The 14,890-nt window shown below is 46.0% G+C and overlaps 2 protein-coding genes across 6 annotated transcripts in view; both read right to left on the bottom strand.

Moving 5' to 3' along the window:
- DBN1 (drebrin 1) overlaps nucleotides 1–3,413 on the bottom strand; it is a 32,452-nt gene extending 29,039 nt beyond the window's left edge. For both annotated transcript variants that reach the window (XM_060240151.1, XM_060240150.1), the window contains exon 1: nucleotides 3,212–3,413. In XM_060240151.1, coding sequence (XP_060096134.1) covers nucleotides 3,212–3,297 — 86 coding nt within the window. In that variant the 5' untranslated portion in view covers nucleotides 3,298–3,413. The remainder of the gene's footprint in view (nucleotides 1–3,211) is intronic.
- A 3,655-nt stretch (nucleotides 3,414–7,068) lies between these two features.
- Nucleotides 7,069–14,890, bottom strand: part of PDLIM7 (PDZ and LIM domain 7) — a 57,442-nt gene continuing 49,620 nt past the window's right edge. For all 4 annotated transcript variants that reach the window (XM_060240156.1, XM_060240153.1, XM_060240155.1 and 1 more), the window contains 5 exons: nucleotides 14,292–14,532; nucleotides 13,658–13,838; nucleotides 12,683–12,803; nucleotides 11,432–11,547; nucleotides 7,069–8,681 (listed from right to left, as the gene is read on the bottom strand). In XM_060240156.1, the coding sequence (XP_060096139.1) occupies nucleotides 8,595–8,681; nucleotides 11,432–11,547; nucleotides 12,683–12,803; nucleotides 13,658–13,838; nucleotides 14,292–14,532 (746 nt within the window). In that variant the 3' untranslated portion in view covers nucleotides 7,069–8,594. The remainder of the gene's footprint in view (nucleotides 8,682–11,431; nucleotides 11,548–12,682; nucleotides 12,804–13,657; nucleotides 13,839–14,291; nucleotides 14,533–14,890) is intronic.

A 14,890-nucleotide genomic window follows, 5' to 3' on the forward strand; every position in this document is an offset into this window, starting at 1 on the left:
AAGTTCCTCATGGGCTTTTTCTGCAAAAAAAAAGTCCTCTCCATCACACACTAGTAGGATCATCATTCTGGCTCCTCCTTTTCCTGTCACATGACTACTTTCCAGGGGTCACATGCTGCCACCCAGTGGCTAAAGGTCTGGAAAGACTGGAGACCATTGGGACTGGGCATTGCCTGACCTTCATGTGCATGAAGTGACCTTGCATATCTCAGACCATGCCACTCCAAGCACAGAACTGCACTCTATCCAATGCTGACTTCATTTCCCATGTGCCCCCACACTCACCCTTCTTACCATACTCCCCACTTCAAATCGCTTATACATTATGTGCTTTAACCACACCCTCTTCTTACAGATGCCACATACATGCAAGAAAGATTAATGGGATGCCTCTCAGGGGGAACAAACTTGTTTTCCTCCTGGGCCTTCAAAGGAGCAGGCAAACGGGAGCAGCTGGAGACCTTCAGCTTTGGACAGAAGAGGAGGAGGGAAGTAGTCTACAAAGAGGCAAGGGAACTCCTCTCTGTGCTATAAAGCTGGGCCTCAGCAGTGGTGTGGGGGAGAAAACAGATAGCAGCACTTCATTCGTGCTGGCAAGAAAACAAAAAATATAGTCAAACTGGATGGTCAAAACACTGATTAAGTTTTCTAGTAACCAGCCAAACTCTGGTCACCTGTATGACTTACTACAGGCTGGCATAGCATGTGGCACAGCAGCAACTGACAAGAACTAAGGGTTATTCTGTCTCTCAACAAGCCATGAACTGCTGATGTAAACAGCTTCAGAGATAATGTGGCTGCAGAGGTGAAGGGGCAGCTTATCTGGTCAGAAGAAACCAGCTCTGAGAATGAACAGGTATATCCTGCCAACACAGCCACTATAATGTGAAAGCTCTCATCTGGAAAGAGGCCACATTGGCCAAGAAGGAGTGGTAAGAAATGGCCCCTGAAGTGGTGCATCACTGAGTGCACTGCACTTTTACAGGGATCTGGCCTTCCGGAGACAAAGAGCTTGCAATGGAAAGAGAAAACCACAGCAGATATAGAGACCAGAGCTCCTGGCAGACAGTGAGGGTAATATCAAGGGCAGGGTGTGGTAAGGAAAGTATGAAAGGGACCCAGGAGATTCAAGCTAGCAGTTACAAGAAAGAAAACCCCTGCATTTCATTTAAGATTGCGAACAAGAATCAGTAATACAGGATAAAGCACTGCTACAAGTGATCAAATTCTGAATTAGTAACTCTTGTGAAAAAGCTGAGTTCAATATTTCTTGGAAAGGCATTCTAGCAACCTTCTCCATCGTACCTGTATTTTTTCACCCACTCCTATTCTGATGGCTAACAATACAAAAAATGACCCGTCCAGTGAGGCTTACTAATTATATTGTTGCCCTATTAAATATTGCCTGCTATCTAAATACCCCATTTTTGGTTAAACCAGACAATCCAAACTTCACAGGATATTATTCCCCTTTAACACATTTATCCACAGAACGAAAGTGAGTGTAGTCACTATTTTTAAAATGGGGAAGCGATGGCTGAAAGAAAGCAACTTATTCAAGGCCATAAGCAGAAATGGAATTGGACACAGGCTAAAACCTAAAGATTTTTTTTCCTCCTTGTGGTGCATAATAGGTACCTGATTAGCAGCTCTGTAGCAGGAACATCAATTAATCTCATTCAAAACAAAGTGGCAATTCAGGTTCTGTTCCCTTGGTTTATATCTTCTCTATATAATTCTTCTTCAGAAAAGGTGCACACATGAGACCATCATCAGGGCATACCCCTGAGCTATCCTGCAAATTGAGGTGGACTCCATCCCTTGCTATGTCTCCCATTGTTAGCAAGTCAGAGAGAACATGGTGACTGTTGTGGCTCCAAGTTTGAAGCTCTCTTGGCTGCAAACATGAACATAGAGGCCTTACTTGGCCTTTCAGGGCGGCTGCAAAAATAGAGCACATGCCTATTGTTTGGGGGTGCTTCACAGCCAAGACAACCTGCAAATCAAGATTTCTCTATATAATGACAAGCCCAAGAATGTCAAGGAGGTGAGACAACCATTGTCGTTTCTGCAAAGCGCCTAAACTCAGAGAGTCTGTGAAAAGGACGGGCCCGAGCCAGATCTCTTCCCCCCCACCCCCACCCCACTCCCCGCCGCCACCAAGAGAAAGGCGATGCAGGCAGCGTTTTGTACTTCCAGGCCTCAGCCGCTACAATGGAAGGATGCGACAGTTTTACGGGCCCTGCCCTCCTTCTAAGAGAACAGGGAGGGTTGCCGGCGGAGGGGCCCCCTCGCTTCTTACCCCTTAAACCCCTCCTTCCCATCCTCCTCAAAGCCCAACGGCCCCTCCCCTCAGGTCTTCAGACCCCCGCCTCCCTCCTCGTCCAGCCCCACCTTCCTTTGTGTAGTGTCTCTCTATCAGATAACTTTCACTCCGAAAGGGAGGGAGAACCCGAGGCCGGAGCCAGACAGCGCCGGCGGGATCCGCGCGCATCGGGGCCAAGTGCTAAGCTGGATGATCCGGACTGGCTTGCTAGGGGACCACGGGGGGTTCGGGACAGCTCTGCAGGCAAGAGCAGGTGGAAGAGACTCCGGGGACCCGCCCCCGCCGCATCCGAAACGATGTGCCGGGGGTGGGAGTGGAAAGGAGGCGTCTTGGCCGTGTGGAAGCAGCAGGATCTGTGCCAAGGCGCGCCTTCAAACCCCAAATGGAACCGGAGGGAGGGAGGGAGCGAAAAGGGCGCTCGGGGGCCTCCTTTAACTGTCCCCTCCCAAAAGAGCAGCCTGGGCTTCAGGGCAAGGATGTCGTTCTCATGTCTTCACTGCCTCCGCCATCGAACTATACGGAAGGCTACCCAAGCATCCTCAAGTGGTGCCCTCCGTGCGCCCCACAAAAGTGGCCTCGCCCCAGCTCCCGGCCTGGCCGCGCTACCAATGCACCATTTTGGGTTGCTAATGGCTTCTCCCCCTCCCCCACCTGCTCCCCCCGCCGCCCTGTCCCAGGTTTGGGGGCATCTTGTCAGGGGGAGGGCGCGGATTCCCCACGATTAACCACCGGGTATTATTTTTTTTTGGGGGGGGGGGCTTACTTACAATTCATCCGGGAAAGCAGGCAGGAGACACCGCCCACGCCCCCCTGCACAAAGCGACTGTAGCCACCGCCCCCCGTCCCCACCGCGGGGACAAAGAACCGGCTCCCCGGGGCGCTTACCAGTCGGTGGGGCTGTCTTCCGCGATCACCTCCTGATACGAGGCCAGCAGCTCCAGGCGGTTGACGCTGAAGCTCACGCCAGCCATGCCGCCGGCGATGGGGATGCTGCTTCGAGGACTAGTCGGGGAGGGGAGGGCAGCGAAGGAGACGGATAGAGACAGGCCGCCTGCCTGCCTCGGAGACACTGCAGCAGTAGCGGCTAGTGAGCGAGCCAGGCGGGATGGGAGCAGAGGCTCCGCCTGCTAACACGCCCGGTCCTAGCGCCGGCCCAGCCTCCCTACCCTTGGCCATCTCCCCAGCAGCACCAGCCAACACTCACCAACTCCGCCTCCTGGCTTCAAGCGCAGGTGGGCGCCCGGCTTCAGCCATCTTGAGGGAGCCCCTCTGCTAAGCAGTGTGGCAGACCCACGTTCAGAGAGTCAAAGAGATGGATTTCAGAAGAAGCCACATGAGGTGGAGGCTTCAGTTTGCAAACAGATGCCTCAGGCCAGGCCTTAAAACTTTTTAGAAGGGGTGACCGTGGGTGTAAAGGAACTCCACTCTTACCTCAGTTGTGGATTGTTACTTGGAGGGAAGAAAGGCACTCTGTACACACTCAACGGAGTGAGCTCTGGCTACTATCCTGCTGAACAGGTATTTAATACTGTATGTCAAGAAAGGGCTGGTAAATCTTACACTGTCCCTGGAGACTCCTTCACAACCAATAGTTTGCCATACAGTGCAGAGCACCTTATGCCACACATAGAAAATATGAGGGAACACAAAGTTCACAATTCATATTGATCTGGGGAACGCAACACTCAGCCTTTGCTGTTTGCCACCAATGTTCCCAAATTTTCTGTTATAGCTTCTGTCATAATTTTCAGAGTACATTCAGCAACATCTTATGCATGTTAATTTAGAACCAAGTTCTACCACATCCACTAGAATTTCAGTCCAAGCAAGTACAAGAAGCACTGCATCCTAGTTCTTTCCTTTCTGGCTCCTGAAACATTCAATATAGTGTGTGGTGGAAAGCAAAGTGCTACCAGGGGGCATTCCATTGAGTCAGTACTTTAATATTTATTTGGGTATTTCTGTACCACTATTCTTCATAAAGAGATTCAAAATGGCTAACAGAAGTTTCTTTTTTTAAAAAAAGCAACCAATTTTAATAATAATTTAAATAAAGAAAACAACACATCCTGGGTGGGTTCTGATTCAACGGGCTGGCTAATGCAGGCCTGAGGCTGCAAGCCATCCGCTAAGAGGGAAGAGCCGTTTGACTCTTGCCCTTCAGTTTGTGTAACTGGGCACACCCAGGCTTAATTACCTGCAAGGAGAGGAAAAAACACATTTAGTCCATTTAGTATTCAGTTGGTGATAGCAAGGCTAGCAGGATTTGCCCAACTTCCTCCTCTGCCAAGGAAGACAGATACATATCAATGAGGTGGATTCACAGCAATGAGAAGCAAGCCATGTAACACACAGCATCCAGTCAATATTGAAAAGGGTCACGACATCAGGGATTTAGGAATCCCAAGTAATCTTTCTACCAAGGATCCTATCTGTCAGCAAAAAGACAGGCTACCCATTCTATCTCAGAAAATCATGGTTGACATAAGGACGTGCTGTTAGCTTTCCTGCTTTGTTTCTCCAAAACATTTTCAGAGACCTTCAGACATTGCCTCATTCCCATACAGCGAGAGCAGTAGCTGGGCTGTCATGGCACCTTAAGAAGTAGGTGCCAGCACAGCTTCTTCAAGTGTGAGGTTTTTCTTAGCACTGCATTTCTTGTCTAAGTCACCCGGCTCCTCCAGTTAAAGCCCATGCAGTTTCTAGTCGAAATGCATTCTAAACATAAGCAGCTATGGAGGTGGCCTTGTCTCGAGAAAAAGAAGCCTGGCTGGGTGAAACGACAGGCCCTCCTGGTTCCAACATTGCCCACCAGTTCCTGTTCAGGGCTTACAAAGTTGGCAAACCCAAACGAAGAATAACCTACCAACATAGGTCTGTGCAAAAGTATCCAGAATATCAGCCTTTTACAAAAGAGAAGTTCTGGTAGCAAGCTGCCATAAGGCTTCCCTACTCCAAAGGAGGAATTTATGAATGAGTCTGGCTGAGGCTTCCATCTGTCCTGAGGTCTGCTTATAGATTACCAACTAATTACTTTCCTTGTGATTATGGCCTCAAAATTTATCTTGTCTGTGGCCTTGATGATGCAGCATTACCTCCCTGGAAAAATCTGTCCCTCCCCCCTTAATCCTCTGCAGAAGAAAATTTGTTCTTGCTGAACAGAACGAGCAAACAGCCCCAAAGACACTTGGGTGGGTTCGACAGCCACCCTCCCCCCACAGCAACATATGGACCCCTGCAAGACACAAATCAAAGCCAGCAAGAAGCCAGCTTGATAAGATGCTCATTACTGCGCCAACCAACCAGCTCATGACAGTAAAAATTGCAATTGGCAAGGAAGGCTCTCACCAAATACAGGACCAGCAACTACCAAGTTCAAGCAAGTTAGGATGGTGACTAAAAGGCTACACACAGAGAGACAATAACCACACCAAGTATACCACTGAAAACACACTCTTCAATAAGATATTTAATAAGGAAGCACCTGGAAAATTTCTCCCAAGTTTATCAAGAATTGCACAGTGAGGAAATGCCAGAACATGGAAGACAGGGGTAAAAGCAGGACTGTGTTTATGACAGTTGCTGGACAAGAAAATTGTATCAGTGAATTTATAGTGGTGCCAGGGGCATGGAGGCATTCCCAACAGATCTTGGACCGCTGTATAATTCTCTAAGTGGCTTTGACCTTAGTAAAGCCCACCATAACTGACAGAATACTAGTTGATATTTTTGTGCCTTTCGCTCCACTGTGGTCATCCTCCCATCATTCCCATAAGTCTGACAGCCAAACAGTGCATTATGTTTTTAATGAGTCAGATACAGGTTCTCTGGAACCAACTTGCTTTCCTTGCAACCACAAAGCAGCTGCATAGAACTGCTTTTTAAAGGGCCACAGGGCCCCAATTCAGCTCAGGACTAGTACTGTCGGGGGAGAAGAGAGGCTCCTTCCTCCCCTCCCTTCCTCTCAAACAGCTCTTGAGATTATTATTTGTCCCCTAATGAGGCTGCCTATGCACTGGGCAAACAACAACTCCAGGTCCATTTCGACTCAGAAAAGTGGCAAGCGGGGAAAGGCAGGCATCCCTTCTTCCCCCAGACTGCAGCCCCAAGCCAAATCCAACTCTTTTTGTCCTCTAAAAATCAGTTTCCTGCAGCTGCTGTATGGCAAGTTGTGCACAAGCAACCCATACCTGACTTGTTAAATAACATACATATACCTTCACTAGGCATTAAAGTAAAAAGGCTCTGCTTTTCATCCACAGATGACAGCTCACTCCCCTCCCCTCCCTTATTTGGTTTTCTTTAAAAATTCCCAATAGCTATAGGGATACAAAATCTTCAACTACTGGCCCATTTTGACAGTAAGAATACCCCAGACTGAGCCAAACGATTCGAATTTGCTTCTCTGTGCTTTATTCCCAGCATTTTACAAACTGAAGCACCTCCATTCCACCCAAAGACATTCTGCAGCTGTCACTTTCCAACATGGAGACAGCTGCAAGTTACCGTGATATTGAATTCTTCATGCCACAGGTCTGATACTTTCATAAAACATCCCCTTTTGCTCTTTCCTTTGAGCACAACAATAGGGTCTAGGAAGCAATTAAATAAGACAAGTTTTTATTTTTTAAAAAAAAAATTCTACACTTCCTTAGCCCACTGATGGAAAGCAAGCAGTTTTCTCCCTTCCAGTACTGCAGACAATGCTTTGTGTAAGCAAAGAAATAACCAAAATTGACACAAAGACTCAAAAAGCATATTTATTAGGCACTAAAGCCACCACTGAAGTGGCAAAGAATGACAGACACCCAGCTGGACAGTAATGTCCTGGGAGACAGTCTTAACAACACAAACAAAACAGTAATAACTCTTTGGTAAGAAGGCTTCAGGGCCACATCCAGCCCAGGGCTGTGAGCTACAAGCTGATGCAGCACCATGTACTGGGAAGTGAATATTTATTTCATGATGCAAGAGAAGCAACTAGTGCTGGTATGGATAAGAGGCTAGATCCTGCAACACCTCTTCTCCAATGGCATCTTAATGTTCTTAAAACTTTTTGGGCTGCAGTTTACAGCACCATCCCCTGGAGACAGGGTCTCCTCTGCTAATACTGTTTTTAAATATGTGGTAAGCTTTTTGGGTGGGGAGGGAGAAAAACTTTTTTTGATCTTGGCTCTGGGGAAAGCAATTTCACTATGGCTGGGAGTCATCCTCTGCTTTTATGTGTCAAATGTGGCCAAAGGGTAGGCATGACAAAAGGAGCCTGGATAATTCTCTTATGTATTTCCTTCCTTTGGGAGAAAAGACAAAAGGAGGAGAATGTGGTACTTTCATTGCAAAGCAAGCAGGGAGCAAAGAGAATAAGCACCATCCAGAGTCAAGCTTTGGGAAGAGCTGCTTCCCAAAAGGGTATGCAAATACTTCCTATCACACATCTGAGGGCCAATTCACCAGCTATAAATTCCTGGTGGCCATCATAAGGTATCAGAAATATTCACAGAGTTACAGGCTAGAAAGTAAATTCCAATGTGAGGATCTAGTTTGGATCAGGACTATGGGATACGGGAGAGAGGAGGAATCAGCTCCACACACACACCCATGCTGTCTTCCATGATGAAAAATGGAAGCTGCTATTTTCCCTTCTGGGAAAACCTCTGCAGGCATTAGCAAATAAATGCCTCCCCAGTGGGGCAAAAAATCAGTTCCCCTGGGCAGTTTCAAGTTAGGCAAATGGCACAGGCTGAAGTCTCTGGTCTCATAATCCTGATCCAAAAGCAGGGACCCCAGAACCCAGGAATTAAGTTCCCAGCATGGAACATCCGACACCACAGTCAGTCCATCTGTAATGTGTGAATGAGCCCAGACAGAACAGAAGGACCTCAAGTGATGCCTACTTTGCAACAGTACTAACACCAGCAGTCCTTCAGCCATACAGCAATATTCCATTGCCTCTTTGGCTGAAACTACATAAGTAACAAAGGTGTAGGCAAGTCCTACAGGCTAAGGACACTAAGGTTGCCCAGGCTGGAATGGGTAGTGTCTACTGCCTGATGCTTGTGCAGAATAAAAATGTATTAAAAAGAAATTGTCTGAATCCATGCAGCTGAATTTTCCCAGAGGGAACCCTGAGCATTCTACCTCCAACAGGGAATGATTGTCACGTGAGGGAATCTGGGCCCAGTTCTACAGACAAGACTGGTGAAAAAGAAATACAGAGTCTAGGCAACAGCTTGAGCAATCAGGACCCCCCTCCCCCTTTCCCCTCTCTTCAGACATGGGAGAAAGCATGACTCTTGCACAGAGGCTTATCCTTTTTGGAGTAGAACGTCTTTCCTTCCAAGTTGATCTGGCAGATCTGTGAAAAAAGGGAATAATCGGTGACCGAATACTCACAGAGGCAGGCCACAGTTTGCCCCCTCCCAGCTCAGCAACAGAGACAAAAAGCAAAGAATGGTACTGCAGCCACAGTCCAGCATTAGCTGCAAAGCTTCGCCTTGGCATTGGTTGCCTCCCAAATCCAAGCTTTGCCACGTGGCAATGAAAATGTCTGCACAGCAGCTCTATTCTCTACATATCAGGGACTAGATTTTTTAAATTAAATATAACACACATTCATACAGATGCTGACGGTGACTTACAAATGCCACACCACTATAAATACAATATTAAAACACAGAATAACATATTTCATTTATATTCCGTCTTTCTTCCCAGTGGGGACCCAAACTGCTCTATATCATCCTACTTGCCTCCATTTTATCCTCACAGAGTCTATGAGGTAAGTTAGGCTGTTCAAGTGTGAATGGCCCAAGGTCACCCAGTGAGCTTCCATGGCAGAATGGGGATTTGAACCTAGTTCTCCCAGATCTTAGGCCAGCACTCTAACCACTACACTACACTGGCTCTCAACTACTTGTAACCTGCATAACCATTGTATCAATCATTCAGCCACCCTCAAAGCCTTTTTAAACAAGAAGGTTCTACAAGGCTACCAAAATGGTGCTAAGGTGTGTGGCAGAACTAAGAAACTGTAGGAACAGGATATTTCAAAGAAATCCCTGGGAAATTCTAACTTGGTACATGAATTCGTCTTGTGAGAAATGGTCCTTTGGGTATGTGGACCCCAGACCAAATACAACTTTGTAGGTAAAAACTAGCACATTGACTCTGACTCAAAAGTAAATAGGCAGCAAATGCAGATGGCATAAAATTGACCTTTAGTTAACTAGCAGCTGCATTCTCTGCAATAATTGAAGCTTCCATGTCACCTTCCAGGGCAGCCCCACATAGAGTACATTACAATATTCCAGTGTTGAAGTTATGGAGGCACAGATCAGAAGCAGACTGCAGGGCATGAACTAGTTTCCAAACTAGTAAAGTTTAAATAAAACACTGCATTAACCTGTTCCTCTAACCTCAAAGCAAGCTGTACTAAGACGAACTGAATTTGTTAACTTAGGTATCACCTTGTCTAGGGTTGGCAAGGCAATCCCCTCTCAAAGCTTTCCCTTACTGACCACCAGCATCACCTCCATCATGTCAGGATTCAGCTTCAGCCACTGTCCAAGAGCAGAGACTGCCGCTTTCAGTGGCTTATTCACAGAGGTGGGAGTCATCAGCATACTGGTAACACCCTTCCCCAAAGCTCCAGATAATTTCATTCAAAGCTCTGACATAAATTAAACAACACTGGCCAGAGAACCAGCCCTTGTGGAACCTCACAGGGTAACTCCCATGGCACCAACACTTGAGCCATCTATTATAGCTCTCAGGGTTCATCCAATTAAAAAGGAACTGGAGTAAACAGTACTTTTCAACCCTAGTCTGATCCCAAGACGTCTCAACAAAAATGAGTGGCCAACCATATATGCTGCTTTTGACAAGAAATGGCAGCATGGATGTATTTTCCCTATACTGCTGTAAATTGAGATTGTCCACCAGAGCTACTAAGGCGGTGTCTGTCCAGATCTAAAGTGAGCCTGAAATAGGTCAAGGGTAGATGTGTTATCCAGAAACCAATGGAGTTGTTCTACTACCACAGTTCTTTCAATTATGTTGCATACAAATGCAAATCTGACACAAGCTGATAATTGGCCATGATTTCTCTGTCAAAAGAGGGTTTCTTTAATTATGGTAAACCAATTTTCTCCTTCAAAGGCTTTGGGAAGTCCTACTCTAAATGAGATATTAATAGTGTTAGCCAGAGGACATCTTACATTATCCCCACAACTTTTAACTGACCAAATGAGCAAAAGTCCTGATTATAGGTGGCTGGCTTCACAATCCTCAGGATTCTGTCAATACCAGTCAGAGAAATAGGACAAAAAACTATACATATAAATTTGAACAGACAGCACATCCAACACTTTGCTTCTAGATTAAAACGAAAATTAGAGTCCATGTATGATTGTATCTGAGAGGGGGGTTTTATCAACAAGGAGCATGCAAAATCATCACAGCTAATAGCCAAATTACCCTCATTTTGGGGATTTAATCTTAGAAGTAAAATTCTGAGTAATCTTAAATAGTTGAGCAATTCTGCTGACACAATGGTAGTGTGTGTGTGTGTGTGTATGGGGATCTTTTGTCATTATCACTGCCAGCCACCTCATCAGCCTTCAACAGAGCTCCATGGTATGCTCTCTCAGATTCTACTTGAGTCTCCCACTAACCCTGCAGCTGTCCTGCAAGCTTCTTCATAACCACCATTATCTCCTGCTTTCCTTGAGGGCAGGAGAAGAAACCAGGGAGCAGTGCTTATTAATAGCTAGTTCATCATCAACTTTCTAAATTATTTACTTAATTTTAATCTTGTTTCAGTTAGCATTTCAATCATGTCAATTGTTTTATGGAATTGTTTTTAATGACTTGCTGTAAGCTGCCCTAAACCCACTCATGGGGTAGGAAGGGATAAAAATTACAAAAATAATATAAAAATATGAATTCTTGTCTCATAACAAGGTTTATACTACCACTGTCTACGAATGATCTGTCCAGTCATTTTAGTATGAATTGTACTTGAATTACAGCAGAGCAAAACGTCTGGCTGTGGTTCATTTGGCCAGGGACTGGGTGGGGGGAGAAGTGAAAAATGTATGTGCTCACCGCACAGACGAAGCAAGTGTCATGCCAGCTGAATCCCAGCGCCTCTAGAAAGCGGTCACCAGCATCTATCTTGAAGTCACAGCCGCGACATTTGGTTCCAAACATCTTCTCATAATCTTGGTAGGAGGAAGAGGAAAGGAGGAGACTGGTTTTCGCTTGGGCAATGATATTTGAATCTGAGAGTCAAGTGACGAAGGGCCCTGCTTCTATGGACATAAATCTCCCCCCAGTTTTAAAGGAAGGTCTGGACTTGGCTGCTGGGCTACACAAAGGAGGAAAACTAAGTAAAGGAAACTCTTAAATATTAGTCCAGAAAAAGGTTTGTCTGAACATTGGCCATATTGGCCTAGACCATGATTGCCAGTGCTTATATAGGTTTACTTCCATCTTACTCACTATAACAGCCTTTTCTAAACGATCTATGGCTACTTGAGCTCTGACTCCCCCACTGCCTTTACAGCTCTGCTTGGGCCCCACTGTCTGCTCTCTTTATTCTTAGATCTAAGAGAGAGGGTCTGCTACTGCTCTGAGGCCTGCTAGGCCGGAAGGCTAAAGACTAAGTAAGGAAATGGCAGATGACTCTTATTGTCAACAAAGGCTGCACATGCTACCAAAGAATCATGCACATCCTAACATTTATACTGAAAGGCAGCTGTTCATTCATCTAGGAAAATTCCAGTTCTTTTCACTGTATCAGATAATGTGGGCAAAGGGAAGGAGGTGACTTCATTTGTGAAGTCTTTCTCCCCCTATAAAGTTCCCACTGGAACATTCCAAGAAAGGGCAGCGTTTGCCAGCCAGCATGAATGAAGAGAACAACATTTCCCAGCATGCTATATGATGCAGGTACTAGCCGGTCATCTCCATAGCAACTGAGCAGAACTGGCACTGCCCAGCAACAATCACGAAGGGGCAATTAGACCTGGGTCACATGACAACACCATTAAGGTTTTGTTCCCTGAACTCTCCCTGCTGCTCATGACAGCAATGTTGATCTGGGGCTCCTTTCTATAATGTAGAAAGAACAGCTGCTGTTCCCTTTGCTCTTTTCCACACCAGAAAAGGCCATTTGGGGAGTATAGCATCCAGCACCATCATAGCGGAAGCTTTGGATATTTGGTATTCACTTGATTTCATACGGTTGAAGGAAACATTCAAGGGGTACATCCCATGGTTTTTTTTTCCTCCTGGAAGGTTCGCAGCAGAGTCTCCATTACATTAGAGTCACTAAATAACCATATTCCTCTGTACCTCTCTCACAGTACGGCTGTCCTTCTTCCATGTAGAAGGCTCGATTGCGGATTGGTGTTTTGCAGGCAGCACAAACAAAACACTGAACATGCCAGGTCATCTTCAGTGCATGCATAATTTCCTGGATCAATATAGAAACAGAAGTCACTCCATTGTAAGGCTGAACTTTCCAGCCACTGCTGGAGGATACTAAGGACATGGAGGTATGTAAACATTAAGGGATCCAAAGTTCTGTCCATGCACTACCCCAACAATCCAAACAACCCTGTAGAATGGGTCATTATCCTCACGTTACTAAATTAAGGGAGGATAATGTGGTAGAACACACAGAATAGCTAAAGCCTCCCATTGTCCCTTTCATATGGGCTCTAACCTGCTTTGGCTTCTGAAGGCAAACAGTTTTGGGGTATTTCAAAAAAGATTTCACACACCTTAAGGATAAAATGCAACCAATTTTTTTGTTGGAGGAAACAGGTTTTTGAAAACCTGGATTCAAGATTCATTAACTGTGGGAGGACAGTGTTTTATCCTTAAGATGTATAAAACCTTTTTAAAAATCCACTTGCCTTCAGAAGCCAAAGTGGGTTAAACAGCTTGTATAAAAGGAACCCCCCCAGTAAGCAACATTGAATTACACCTGGAAGTCCACATCAGCCAATCCATAGCCAGAAAGCTCCAGCTCACAGCTCATGCTGCTTGTTACTATGCGACATCAGCTTCCAGGTGGAAGCCACATTGAGATGATTTTAGGTGCCAAACAGAATTACAAGGCACAGGTTTATACTATATAATCTTGTCACTGCCATGAGTCTCAATCCTTGATGAACTAGAAAAGCTCAACATGGTCTTCAGGCTGCTACAGAGGACAGAAGCCTAAACAGCAATAACTAGTTCATTCGCAACTGGAGAAGGCCTGCAATATGCTTGACTGTATGGCCTACTTTTCTGAAGGGGACATGTTACAGCTAAACTCACCCCTGTGATCTTCTTCTTGCACTTGGCACAGTTTGGGGCATAGCGCATGTCATAACACTTGGGGCAGAAGATGGAGCCTTTCTCTTCAAAAAAGCCACCCTCATCCAGCACCTTCCTGCACTGCGAGCAGGTAAACTCCTCTGGATGGTAGTAGCGTCCCAGTGCCACCAGGTAACGCCCCCTAGTGGAGAGTAAAGAGACTGGATTAGTCTGGTGCCGGTAATAAAGGAGTCAGAGAAAACTAGAGTCTGACCAGAATGAAAACCCCAGTCTAGTCCCCATTTGAAAAAGAGACAAGAATGCAGAACTTTTCCCATCTGAAATTGTCAGGGAAGAAATTCAATTACTGCAAAATTGAAATAAGTTGATTAGGAGACACAATAAACAGAGAAAACAGTTTGAGGCTTGGTTCACACAACACTTGACTACTGCCTTGTCTGAGTCAGCCCATTCACACATACCCCACAAAGAGACCTTTCACAATCCCCTAAAATTAAATGCTTTCCAGTGGAGTCAGTTCACACAGTCCACTACAAAAGGTCAAGTGATCCACAATAACCAAGTGAGAGGGATGTTATGTGTGAATGAGTTCTGCAGGAGAGAAGCCCCCCGCCAGCACACCTGACCTTCTCACCTGATGATCTTGTTGCACTGATAGCAAATGGGCGTTTTGCTGGCGCTCTCAGGTGGTTGCTGCGCAGCTTGGACAATGGAGTTGCGGTTCTGCATAGGTGTTGGAGTGGCCGGCTGGCTGTGCTTGCTCAGAACTGTGCTGGTTTTATCTGGGGCATAGCGCTCAGCAAAGGAAGGATCCACAGCCCAGGGTGGGCGACTGGCAGGGCCAGAAACAGGTGCAGTCTTCGGAACAGGAGAGCCTGGAACAGTTACACAAGCCATCTGGCATTTCAAGTTTGTAGCAACATGCTGGCCCTAGTGATCCAGTGGAAACTTGCAGGGGCGGGGGGGAGGGCAATGTTTTGGGTTCTGTACACAGGATCTGAGGAGTCTGCTCAGAACAACTGCACACTTGGCTACTCATCAAAAATATTCTGGTTGCCACCTCTCCTAGACAGGGAAGAATTGGCCACTGTTCATTTACATAAACGTGTTATTTTAAATGAAAAGGTTTGCCAATTGCCCTCTATGGAAGACAAGCTAAAACTGCAAACGGTTGCTCTAAGAAGTGAGACAGGTACCACTAACTTGGCTTTAAAAGGTGGTTAGACAGATTCA

Source organism: Heteronotia binoei, chromosome 5, assembly GCF_032191835.1.
Source record: "Heteronotia binoei isolate CCM8104 ecotype False Entrance Well chromosome 5, APGP_CSIRO_Hbin_v1, whole genome shotgun sequence".
Lineage (NCBI taxonomy): Eukaryota > Metazoa > Chordata > Lepidosauria > Squamata > Gekkonidae > Heteronotia > Heteronotia binoei.